At 33.0% G+C, this 13,536-nt stretch overlaps 1 protein-coding gene across 1 annotated transcript; it reads right to left on the reverse strand.

Annotated features, from left to right (window-relative positions):
- Positions 1-31: 31 nt before the first annotated feature.
- Positions 32-10,929, reverse strand: LOC120148133 (probable LRR receptor-like serine/threonine-protein kinase At3g47570). Its single transcript, XM_039161317.1, has 5 exons — positions 10,816-10,929; positions 2,240-2,322; positions 1,541-2,070; positions 703-1,008; positions 32-408 (listed from the first exon to the last, which is right to left on the reverse strand). Exons 1-5 carry the CDS (start codon positions 10,927-10,929, stop codon positions 32-34), a joined length of 1,410 nt encoding a protein of 469 aa, XP_039017248.1.
- Positions 10,930-13,536: the final 2,607 nt, after the last annotated feature.

Consider the following 13,536-nt stretch of genomic DNA (forward strand, 5'->3'; position numbering starts at 1 on the left):
TGGCTTGAGGTCACAATGAATGACAGTTGTTTCACAATGATGGTGTAGAAATGATGGTGTAGATACTCAGTGCATAAGCAACATCTATGGCCACATTAACGCTTTGCATGAAGTTCAGATTTCTCGTTGTCTGTGGTTCATTCATGCCAACAAATGGATGCAACCAATCCTCCAAGCTTCCATTTTCCATGAACTCAGAAACCAAGGCTTTTAAATCATTACCTTGGTAGTCAACACCTGAAATGGATGTTAATATATTGACAAGATTTCGGTGTCTAATGTTTTTCGAGGTCTCGCGTTCAGTCAAGAAACTCCTGGAAGCTCCACGATTCAAAAGATGAAACACCTTTAATGTAATAACTTCTCCATTGTCTTCAAGAATCCCTTTATATACAGAACCAAAACTTCCTGAACCAACCAAATTCTCTATGGAAAATCCATCAGTAGCCCTTAGGATTCTTTGTTACGATAATGGTAAAAGTGAATTTTCTTCACATGTCGTTGTTGGTTGTTTCTCTTTGTTCTTTCTAAACCACATGAGGAATAGACAAGTGAAAACCAAAGTCACTGCCAAAATCACAGCAACAATTGCAAATTTGAATCCAAGAGAAGCTTTTGATGAGGTTTTTGAGTTACATCTTGATAAGTGTAACTCAGGGATTCCTCCACAAAGCTTGTTATTTCACGCAATGAATGTAGCACTTGCATTCTTAAATACTCCTTCAGTTGGTATCTCTCCCTCAAAATCATTGAAAGAGAGATTTAGATACTTTAATGCCCCAAAGCTCACTAGAAATTCTGGAATCCCGCCTGAAAGATGGTTGTTAAATACATCCAATGCCTCAAGACCTCTTAATGAACTCAAAGAAGATAGAATGGACCCTTCAAACAAATTGCCATCCAAGAAAAACTTCACCAGACTTGCACAACTACCGAGGTTGTTCGGAAGCAAACCAGATAACCTATTTTGAGAAACGTGAAATTCAGCTAGATTTTTCATATTTTGTACTGCAGCAGGAAGATCGCTAGTCAAATGTTTTGATGATAAGTCCAAAATGATGGACAGGGATGGGAGTCCAAGTACTTGAGGGGGTATTGGTCCACTAAAATTGTTGAGAAATATTCATTGCAAGTAAATTTTGACAGTTTCCTAGACACGAAGGAATGTTTCCCTGAAGAATGTTAACATCTAAATTAAGTTGAATTAACATGGTTAAATTTCCTATAGAATATAGAATGCTCCTAGAGAGAGAATTAATGTAGGAAGAAAATATCTTTAGCTTTTGAAGCTTCCCAATATCAATGGGAATGGGACCTGATAGTTGATTTTGTGATGCTGCTAGCACCTCTAAATTCATGTGAATTCCTATCCCCTCTGGTATTCTTCCTGAAATTTTGTTCTGTTCTATTACAAAATCTGAAAGGGTGCTAGAAAAATTGTTAATGCATTTGGGAAGTACACCTCCAAAATTATTCTGGCTTATTTATAGATCTTCTAGTTTGGTATTGTTAAATAAAGTGCAGAGAAAGTTCAAGTCACCTTCTATCCCATGCCCCAGATGGTTTTGGTATAGGAGAAGTATAGACAGTTCATCTAGCTTTTGTAAAGAAGGCACATTTCCGCTTAGCCTATTCTCATAAAATTGAAGTATATTGAGATTTGAGGCATTGGATATAGAAACCGAGATTTGTCCGGAGATTGGATTTCTTGATATGGAAAAGAACTCAATATATGGCATATTGATTGCTAAGTCATAACGAAGGGTACCTTGAATATTATTTGCACCAATATCAAAGGCTCTGATGTTTGAGAGATTGAACATTGCAACAGGAACAACATCAGATATTGCATTTCCGGCTATGGAGAAACCTGATAGATTTGCTAACTGCCCCAAAGATTCAGGCATAGTCCTAGTTAATCCATTCACCATCAAAGCAAGTACCTCCAGGGATGACAAGTTCCCCAACGAAGGTGGGATACTTCCTCTCAAAATGTTGTGCCAAAACCCATGAATTTCAGCTTTGTCAAGAAGCTCAACGAAGCTGGTATTTCTCCGGTTAACTGGTTGCCTCTTATATTAAGAAACGTAAGCTTAGAACAAGCAGATAAATTGGAAGGAATTTCGCCACTGATGGAGTTATTAGTCAATTCTAAAGTTTCCAATCTTCTTAAACAACTAATTTCTTGAGGAATATAGTTATAGAAGCCATTGTCAGCAAGATTAACTCTCTGAGAAACCTTAAATTTCCAGTGTATGGTGATAAAGATCCCGAGAGTCCAAGGAATTGCAGGTCCAACTTGGTACTCTCTGATGCTTGCGGCTGCATGTAACACCATGCCATTGACAAAAGTGAATGGAACTATTCCAGTACTCCATAATTTTGATCTCATCACCGGTTATCATAGCTATGAACTGGAGTAAAGCTTGTTGATCAGTTCCATTTCCTCTAACTACATGGTTGGCTACGACAAATAAGTCGAAAAACGAGAAAAGAATTAGAACATGAACGTAAACAAGGAAAAGGGAGCGGAACACTCCCAAATTTTCTCGAGAGGTCCATTAACATGAAACAGTTTGTATTTGAGAATGCTTTTTTCATCAACAAGAACTAGAGTGCAACATAAGTAGTTTACAAACTCTGATATTATAAAATAGTTCAAGACTTTAAGTTCTGAGACTTGGTGTTACACATTTTTTATTTGACTTGCCATTATAATATAATTAAGAAAACAAAAAACCCATTATTAGAAGAATATATAATTTCTAAATGGACTTGCCAGCCATGGCTTTTGTTGCTAATAAATTCATAAGTTTGCGTGTCATGGAGCTCTATAACAATTCTTTATTCTCTCTATCGGATTGAGTCAATTTATTTGCGTGTCATGGAATATTGATGACTATGCTTTATTTTAACAATGATGAAAGAGTGGAATTCTCAATAGCTAACCATTCTGCATACACATCAGTTATATTGACGACTTCAGATATAATATTTTGACTTCAGATATAAATTTTAAATGGGGTCGGTTCAAGTGGTAAAAAGCTTGATGTTGCTTAAGCAAAGTTTTAGGTTCAAGTCCTTTGTATGCAAAAAAATCACCGCTGGGAGACTCACCCATCAAAACTAGGAGTACGATCCGAGTCGATCCAGATTATTCAACAAAGCCTTGGAAGTATATTCATCATTGTGACCTTACCTTCAATGAATTGCCTCTAGTTAATTTGATTTTATTAAAAGTGGATGGCTTTTTTTAAACAAATTTTTCTTTGCTTCCCAAGTAGATAACGAAAACAATTTTTCAGTGTAGCATTCTTAGAACTCAAAAAAAAAAAAAGAATTTTCTTGACTAAACATGTCATATCCCATAATGGGGTTAAATTTTAAACATTTTAAATGTTGGTATTGGTTTATAAATTCTCTAAAAGTGTAAAGATTTATTGTGTAACTAACTCTAGATTTAGGGTATTTAAATACCTTTTTTTCAATTTTTGTTATTTCTTCCCTTTTCAAGTTTTAACAGCTCAAACCATTCTCTATGACATCCTAATCTAGTCTGACCCAAAGATTGATGAATTAAGGTATCACACGAGACCACCGAAGTGGTTAACCCAAAATTTTTCTTTTAAATCAACCATTATAAAGCATCATAAGAAAACCATCCATCGAAGTTATAAAACAAAAACATAATACTCAAGTTTAAAGATACAGAGAGCTCCTAAGATACATCCCAATAATATAGTGTTAAAAACAAAATAGAGTTACAACTGAATATAAAGGGGTTTACAAATAGTACATACCCTCTAAATATGACTAAAGACGTACTCTGAAGCCTCGGCTGATCTGAGACTATTGGTGATGATAACGCTCCACGAATTGTCTTCTAAGAACATGCACACAGAAACACATTGCGAACACTAAGATCTTAAGCTTAGTGCCAACTAATAAGTGTATTGTACTACATACATTCAATACATGAGGAAGCTAGTGGCATAGGTACGGGCATATAGGGATGCTAACATGCAAAGATGGTGTAGGCATCATGGTGTGGTTGAGGGTTTTGTATCTCTGAACACACACCCCTCTAGCCTACCTAAGACACCTTTGGCTATCAGGGTGACATCTGAAACTGCATCGGAAATGTACACTTGGCTATCTCACTCCTGATAATCTTGGAGCATCTGTACCCAGCTAGCAACTGAAGTGCCTCGGAACTAACTGAGATATATCTGGATATTTATAACAAGCAAGATGATCACCATACTAATAAGGTAACTCGGGTGTCCTGACTTTTTTGGACCGTCACACAAAGGCTAGTTTTATGATATCCTTGCTATTATCGTTTCTAATTGCAACTATATTATTTATTTATATTTCCACTTGTAGTTTTAGTTAGGAGTCTCTCTGGCGTTATTGGGCCCTCATTTCTAACCCCTTAATCAATTGGGTTTCTTACCCAAAATTGTAAGCTGATACCGATACTGAGCCCCTCAGTATCGATACTGACCCTTGAGTATTGATACCCATCCTTGGTATCGATACTAAAAGTGTCTACTAGAATCTAAGATAATTGGGTAGTATCGATACCAAAAGATGCTACTGAAATATGAAGTCTAATTTAGTATCGATACTCTACCCTCAGTATCGGTACTCCCATGAGTATTGATACCAAAATGAGCTATTGGAATCTACAAAGTGAACTCAGTATTAATACCCTTCTGCACGTAACGATAGCCAACCTGTAGTATCGATACCCGATGAGCAAGTATTGATACTCCGAGCCAAAAATCTACTTGTTTTAGTCTAACTGAAGAAAAATATCTATATTTTTCTTCTAGTATTGATACTCAAGCCCAGAAATACCTTGTTTGGGCACAAAAATAACACTTTATTTTCCTCAGAAGTCCCACTAAGGTTCCTAAACATTAGTTAAGTCTTATTTATGTTAAGAGGGGTCATGATAAGCCATTAAACATGTTAAAACATCAAATACTTAAATCTACCATAAGCATGCTTACATGCTTTATAACTAATGCAAACTACCAAAAAAACATCTAGTGATTATAGGTGGTAGAGCTGAGTTATAAGTATGTTACATTGGTGGTAGGCTATTGAAAAAATGTCCTTATTTAACCAAGAACCAACTTTCTCTTTCCCTTGGTTTAGGAACTTTCTCCAATCCCTCTCATTAATCATAACAAGGAAAATAAGTTACTAACCTATTTAGAAACTTATAATGAAGTTAAGAATACTCCCTAAGGCCTGAATCTACCAAAAATGAATTAAAAAATAAAGGTTTCCTAAACTCCCACCACCAAAACCCCCCATCTATGGCTATCATGGTCAAACCTTGAGTTTTTGAGCTTGAAAGATATCTTAGGATGAGGGGATTTCAATTCTTACCTTGGTGATTCTAGGTTAAGTTTGTAAGGTTACAAAGTTGAAACCTTTATCTTAGAACAAGGAGGAACAATGGAGGTTAAGATGGAAGAAGAAGACGAAAAAAATGAAGAAATTGAAATAGGAGGAAGGTTTCAGATGTGATATTATCAATCTTAATGGGGTTTTGTCCTTTTAAAATAAAACTGGTATAATTACTCCCTTGTTTATTCTAACTTTAAGCTCAAATAAAAAATATCATTTTTCTCATCTATTGGGCTCAAACCAAGCCCAAACCAACACCCAATTGCACCAAGATTCCCTACAAGTCTTGTGGGTTTATTTAAACCCTCTCGGTTTAGTCGAAACTACTAACATGGGTTCAGGGCATTACATTCTCTCTATCTACTCGGTTTTTACTTGACTTATCATCGTCCAAGTTACCGTGGGTGTCATTACCAGCACCCATTGGTTCATCTCAATGTTCACGTTCTTTAATACCTCAAATTTTGGTTAGTGACCAAAATATAAATTTTTAAAGTTTAGTGACCAAAGTATAAAATTGGGAAAAGTTTGGGGACCAAAGTGTAATTTTCAAAAGTTGTGTATTTTAACCTCGTAAATGAATAGTTATGTAATTTTTTATCTAGAATTTGTGTTAAAAGCTAGAAAGTGTTAAAGTCTGGTAAAAATTCGGTAAATCGGATCAAATATAAATTTTGAGAACATTTGAAGGATATTAAATTAAGCTTATAAATATTATTTCCACATTTTAAAATGATGGAAAATAATATAGATCATTGAATTTGAGAATTTATTTCCATGTTCATTTTGGACCGTTAGATGAAAATGACAAGATCGATTTTTTTGGAAAAGTGCATGGTTAAAGTTGTAAATGGAAAAATAATTAGTTGATCTTTGACTTTGGAAGATGATAATTAACTTGTTACAATCTATTGTTGTAATTTTCAAGTTTTATTAAGGGTGAAATTGTCATTTCCCATTAAATAAATTTTAAATTCATTTAAGCTTAATAAATGAAAAAATTAACATGAAATCAACTAGAAATTTCATGAAGACTTGTTCATCTTCAAGCCTTGTAGCCATAAGCCATAACTGTATGTATGAGAAAATTTATTTTTCATTTTTGAGCAATTTCCTTTAGTTTTGGGATTAAAGCGTGAAATAAGAAATTGATCTATTTGAATAGCTTTATCATTTGGTACCAATATTGCATGCTAATCTTGCTTGAAATGCTTAGTTCCCAAATTTGGTGGATGAAGAAGATGCTAGGGTTTTATGAAATGATGATGGATTTTGAGGTTATTGATGTTGTAGAATCATTTCCAAGCTTGTTTGATGTTTAAAACCATCTAAAATTTAATCTCTTGAATTCGACCTAAACCTAGGTTTTGGGAAGTTTGTGATTTGGTTAAATTAGGTTAGGCGTTTAATTGTAGGAGGCTTGAAATGTTGTTTAGAGGTTGAATCCATACTCGAATAAAGTGAAAATCATTGAATCCTAACCTATATATTGTTTGGACCTAAGGAAAAAATTCAGGAAAAATTTTGAAATATTTCCCTAGGTTTAGAAATGATGTTTGGAAGGTTATACAAGCCTTAGAAAATTAATGGGACCATTTTGTAATTTTTTAAAGTTGGGTAACCTATTTGGTAATTATGAAAAGTTATGGGTTTAATTTGTAAGTGTTCAATAGATGCTTTATTATGCTGGAATTTAATGTTAGAGAGTTGAAATTGAAGTTATAATGTGAAATTGAATTATTTTTGAAAGATAACAAAATTTGAGCACCAAATTGCAAATATGGGAAAGTTAGTGAATTAAGTGAAAAAAATTTAATTGTTGAGGTATTATGCTGGAATTTTTAATTATGCTAATTAAAGCGTGAATGGAAGTTAAATGGCAAATGACCACTTTGCATAAATTGGAAAAGTATAGATGAATTCCAAAAGAATTCATAATTAGTGGTTAAAATGTAAAGATGAAAATGTTATGTGAAGTTTTGATGAATTTGGATAAAAAAGGACTTGAATGATCAACTTGAAGTGTTAAGGTCAACATTTATATTATGACATGAAATTTCTATTGAATGAGCATCAAAATGTTTTTAGGAATTTATTATCTATTGTGTGCCTATGTTAGTGACATTCTTACATGTGGTTTGAAATGTATGTGTCTTTAATGATGTTCATTTAGATTATTATTGAAATAAATATCAAGAAATGTTAGAGTTAAGGAGAAGCTTAAGGATGAACGTGAATTTCTAAGGGAGGTTTGCAAGCTAAAAACACCAGGTGAGTGCATACTTAATTTGTATTTGTGTTATCGAGCAAACATTAGCTTGCGATGAGCCAGTGATGAAGTTACTATGGTAAGAGATGACTCCTGATGTTTTGTGGCTTGGTGATTCATGCATATATGTCCATTTGGTAAGCTAATAGAATTAGTATATAAGCTAGAAATACAAATTAGTGAAATAATTTGTGATCTAGTGGTAAGTTTAGAAAATCACCATAAATTCTACAGAAACGAGTAGAAGATGATTATTATATCTTTGGATTTATATATCAGTTTATTTTTTTTTAAAAACAGCTACTAATTTCAAGGAGTTTACAAAAAGATATGAATTTTTAATCAATGATAGGTCAGAAAATTGGACAACAGTTTCTGCTTAAAACAACTTCAGTGAGTTAGCTTTGAAAATTCACTATAAATTGTGCAAATTGAACTATAAGAAGCTCCTTATATGGTTAGATTTTTATTCGAGTCTAGTTTCCATTGGTATAAATGGAATATTTTTTAAGTGTGTAGATTAATACAAAATAATACTTTTTTGAGGGTAGCACAAACTGCCAATATATGGAGTTTGTCATAAATTATGCTTTTTATGATACTCTTATGTTATATGCTACCTTAAATGTTTGAAATGAGCCAAATTCATTACATTTGCATGATAGTTATGATATTATTACATGTTGAATATGATCTGTATATGTTAAAAAGGAAAGTTATAAATGATGTTTCCATGATTGTTAGTATTTGAAGAGGCTCAATTGAACAACCGAAAATTGCAAAAGGGGGTTAAATGACAATAATTTGATTAGGGAGTAAGGAGAGCAAAAGATAGAAAAATTTGGCATAAGAATTTATAGTGGTTCGACTTATCAACCATGTCTACATCCACTACCTTAGCTCCTTACTAAGGATTTTCTAACAAATTCACTAATTTATTCTTTCTTTTTCAAGGATAAAGAGATAACCTTTACAACTCCCTATATTTTGAATTGGCTAAGATAGAACCAAAACCCCTTTACAAAAGGTAAAAAGAAGTAAACAAATAAACCTCTCAAAGGTAGGGCGTTTACAAGAATTTAGCTCACTAAAACACAAATATTTACAAGAGAGATAAAATAAGAATGAAAAACTCTTCTCTTGTGTTTGATTGCTTGGATAGGTGTTCTAACCCCTTCTTCAAGTGTCCTTAACTTGTTGTTATATGTTGTAATATAGTTTTGACCATTTCTAGTTGTTGGGAGTGATTTGGAGCCGTCGGGGATCAAGTTTCGTGCAAAAATAAAGCTGCCCAGAACATAGGGTATCGATACTCCTAAAGGGAGTATCGGTACTACCTTTTTATATTTAAATCAACTAGCCGTTACTAGCCGTTACTAGCCTTTGGGCCTGATGGTATCGATACTATGCTCATGGTGTCGATACTACTATGTAGAGTAGTATTGATACTCATTTGGGTATCGGTACCATTTTTGCATTATGGAATTTGAGCAATGCTGGTAGTATCGATACTTCCTTTACCTTTGAAATCGGTACCATATGAACAGTATTGGTATTATTCATGAGGTATCGATACTGTAAGAAGAACATCGATACTACTTGTCCAGAAAAACGTTTTGTGCTCAATTCCACTTATAAATGGACTTTGAATTATTTTTGAAAACTTTGAAAAACTTTGAATAAATTCAATTCAAGTCCAAAAACATTTTGCCTTAATTGTTATATAAAAATATACTTCAACAATCTCCCCCTTTTTGATATAACAAAACATTTGAAAATTTATTTTTGGCAAAACTCCCCGTTAGTAAAATATTTAATGAAAAATATATCAATTTTTTTTAAAAATATGTGAAAATGTTCAACTCCCCCTTTTTCATTAAAAAATTAAAATTTTCAAACCCATACTTCTCCCCCTTTTTTATATAAAAAATAATTCAACTTTAAAGTTCTAAAATAACTTTGGAGAGTAAGTGTTAAATTTTATCATAAAATCATTTGAAAAATCAAAAGCTTCCCCTAAAAAAGTGCATTCCAAACAAAAAATAGCTTTAAAATCTTGACATTTATACAAAATTGAATTTCAACAAAGAGTAACAAACATGTTAGTAGCACATGAAATTCAATATATCCAAGTCTAAAATACTTTATGCAATACCAATAATTGAAATTAAGTATATATGCATAAAGCTTTAAAAAATGTTATGCATTTGAAGAATCTGATATCAATTTTTAGAGAGATGTCTTTAACATTTAAAACACATGCATAAACATTTAAATTTAGGTCAAAAATTTAAAATTTGTAAAATCAAAGCATTTGAAAAGTTGATATCAATTGTTAGAAAGATATCATTTGCATTGAAAATCAATTTTGACCAAAATTCATTATGATGAACGAAAAAATTATGAAAAATTTAAAATGTTCATCATAAAATACTTTTCAACATGCATGAGATTAAAAAATAATGCATAATCATTTAAAATCAAAACTCATGCATGCATAAATCAAATAAGCAACCAATTATGCAAAAATAAAAAGCTTTTAAGCTTAGAGGTTACCCATTCCTTTTAGAGTGTGGCTAGAGCCTCTTGATTTCTTCATTTTCATGACCATTGCTCCGACACACCTACAAGAGACATTTATTTGAATTTTGGTATCCAAATTGCTTTGGATCCTTGGACGTTAGTTTCAATACCCCTTGTTCCCTTAGGAACCCATACTTGTCTAATTTTAAAAGATTTTCTTTTCTTTATGGGACAAGTATGTTCCTAATGACCATAAAAATGACAATGTGAACATTTTCCATTTTTAAACATAATGAGTTGTTTTGAGAAATTAAATCTTTTTCTTTTGTTAAGCTGTCAAACTTAACTTTCAAATCAAAATTTTCTTTCTCTAAATCATTGATTTTAGCTTTTGAAAACTCTAAATCATTTTTCAAAATTTCATTTTAGTTTTCAAAATCAACTTTGGTTTTTAAAATCACATCATTTTCAACTTTAAGTTTTGTAATTAATTTCTTATATTTGGAATTTATGGTCTCAAATTCCAAATACAACTCATTATAAGCATCTTGTAACTCATCAAAAGAATTTGAATTTAAATCATTTGAGTTAGAAGATACCATTGAATCTCCTTCGATGGCCATATGGCATAGGTTGGCTACTTCATCTTCATCATTGGAGTCATATTCATCACTCCAAGTTTCCAAAAATTCCATTTTCTTTGATGATCCCATCTTCTTTGGGAGAGGCATTCATACTTTACATGCCTCATTCTTTGACAATTGAAGCACAACGGGGGACCCTTCTTCTTGGTTGATTCATGCTTCACTTCCTTGGAAGACATAAATCTCTTGAACTTTTTGAAGAGCTTGGCCATCTCTTCTTCTTCTTCGTCTTCATTCACTTCTTCACTTGATCTTGATAGCTCTCATTGGTGGACTTAAAGGCAATGCCTACCTCCTTCTTCTTCTTGTTTTGCTTCTCTTCATATTCTTCCTCTTTATTTACCATCAACTCATGAGTAAGAAGAGAACCAATCAACTCATCGAGAGTGAGAGACTTTAGATATCTAGCTTCATTAATCGCAGTCTTCTTCGATTTCCAAGGATTTAGAAGAGAATATATCATCTTCCTCACAAGCTTCTCATTGGAGATAACTTCTCCAAATCCCTTGAGACCATTGACAATTAGGGAAAATCTATTCGTCATAACTTTGATGTCTTCATCGTGTTTCATCTTCAAATTCTCATAGCTATGGTTGAGAAGACTTATCTTGGTTTCCCTCACTTCATCGGTTACTTCATGAGTGACTTGGAGCTTATCCTATATCTCCTTGGCATTGGAACAAGAGGAAACTCTTCCATATTCATTTAGGCCTAATGCACAAAAGAGAATGTGCATAGCCTTAGCATTGAGTTGGAACTTCTTCTTCTCTCCATCACTCTAATCATCCATCTCACTGGTTGGAATGGTGTAGCCTTTCATGATAGAGTTCCAAGCTCCTAGACCGTTGGCTTGAATAAAGAACATCATCCTATTCTTTTAATAGGCATAATTTTCTCGATTGAAGTAGAGAGGCTTGTTGACCGGTTGTTAATCTTCAATATAGTAGGCACCAAAGGTTGAAGCCATTTATTTGTCGGTTGTGTCGGGAATCGGTAGAGATTCTTTGAGGATCATCTCAAGGTGGTTAAACTTTCTAATGAGTCAAGCTCTAATAGTACTTTTTATGATTTGAAGAGGCTCAATTGAACAAACAAAAATTACAAAAGGGGGTTAAATGATAATAATTTGATTAAGGAGTAAGGAGAGCAAAAGATAGAAAATTTTGTCATATAAATTTATAGTGGTTCGACTTATCAACCAAGTCTATATCCACTACCTTAGCTCCTCACTAAGGATTTTCTAACAAATTCACTAATTTTTTCTTTCCTTTTCAATGATAAAGAGATAACCTTTACAACTCCTTATCTTTTGAATTTGCTAAGATAGAACCAAAACCCCTTTACAAAAGGTAAAAAGAAGTAAACAAATAATCTTCTCAAAGATAGGGTGTTTACAAGAATTTAGCTGACTAAAACATAAATATTTAGAAGAGAGATAAAATAAGAATAAAAAACTCTTCTCTTGTGTTTGATTGCTTGGATAGGTTTTCTAACCCTTCTTCAAGTATCCTTAACTTGTTTTTATATGTTGCAATGTTGTTATGACCATTTGTAGCTGTTGGGAGTGGTTTGGAGCCGTTGGGGATCAAATTTTGTTTAAAATAAAGCTGCCTAGAATAGAGGGTATTAGTATTCCTAAAGGGAGTATCGGTACTAACTTTGTTATATTTAAATCAACTAGCCGTTGGGGCTTGATGGTATCGATATTATGCTCATGGTATCGATACTACTATGTAGAGTAGTATCGGTACCCATTTAGGTATCAGTACCATTTTTGCATTTTGGAATTTGAGAAATGCTAGTAGTATCGATACCACCTAGTGAGTATTGATACTTCCCTTACCTTTGGTATCGGTACCATATGAACATTATCGATACTGTTCATGAGGTATCAATACTGTAAGAACAATATCGATACTACTTGTCCAGAAAAACGTTTTGTGCTCAATTCCACTTACAAATGGACTTTGAATTATTTTTAAAAACTTTGAATAAATTCAATTCAAGTCCAAAAACATTTTGCCTTAATTTTTATATCAAAATATAGTTCAACAATGATTTACTTATGTTATGTGGAAATGAAAGGTATAGGGTATGAACTGCCCAATGCACGTTTATATGATATTTGATATGTTAGTATCTATGAATACTCCTAATAAATTAATGGTTTATGAATCTTATATAATAGCCCATTGTATGTGCATTGAGAGTCTTTGGTATAATTGGCATGTCATTAGGTAGAGATTTTATCGATAAATTATGTTTAGTGCATTCGTGCACTCCAGTATTAGTTCATTTGTTGCACTCTTATTTTAGTACCTTGTTGCACTCCAGTAATAATGCATTTGTGCTCTCTTGTATTAGTACCTTTGGGTACTCATGTTTTAATAGATTTGTATACTCCTGGCACGATATGTGCAGTTATAGTGTTCATGAGATTTTGATGTGTGACCTACCATCCCGATTATTAGTATAGTGATATGTGTTCTATAGTACCTATGCTCTCGTGTAGCACTTAAAGTGCATATGACATTTGTGGTAGTTTGACTACATATTGTGCACACTCGTCTGACTTATATATCATTCATTCTCATTTGATATACATTGGGTTATGACTGGAATATGTGAAATGTGCAGGTTAGGTGTTGACAAAAATGGCTTTAAAAGGTTCATTTT

This window comes from Hibiscus syriacus, unplaced genomic scaffold (assembly GCF_006381635.1).
Source record: "Hibiscus syriacus cultivar Baekdansim isolate YM2019G1 unplaced genomic scaffold, ASM638163v2 tig00110951_pilon, whole genome shotgun sequence".
NCBI classification, from domain to species: Eukaryota; Viridiplantae; Streptophyta; class Magnoliopsida; order Malvales; family Malvaceae; genus Hibiscus; species Hibiscus syriacus.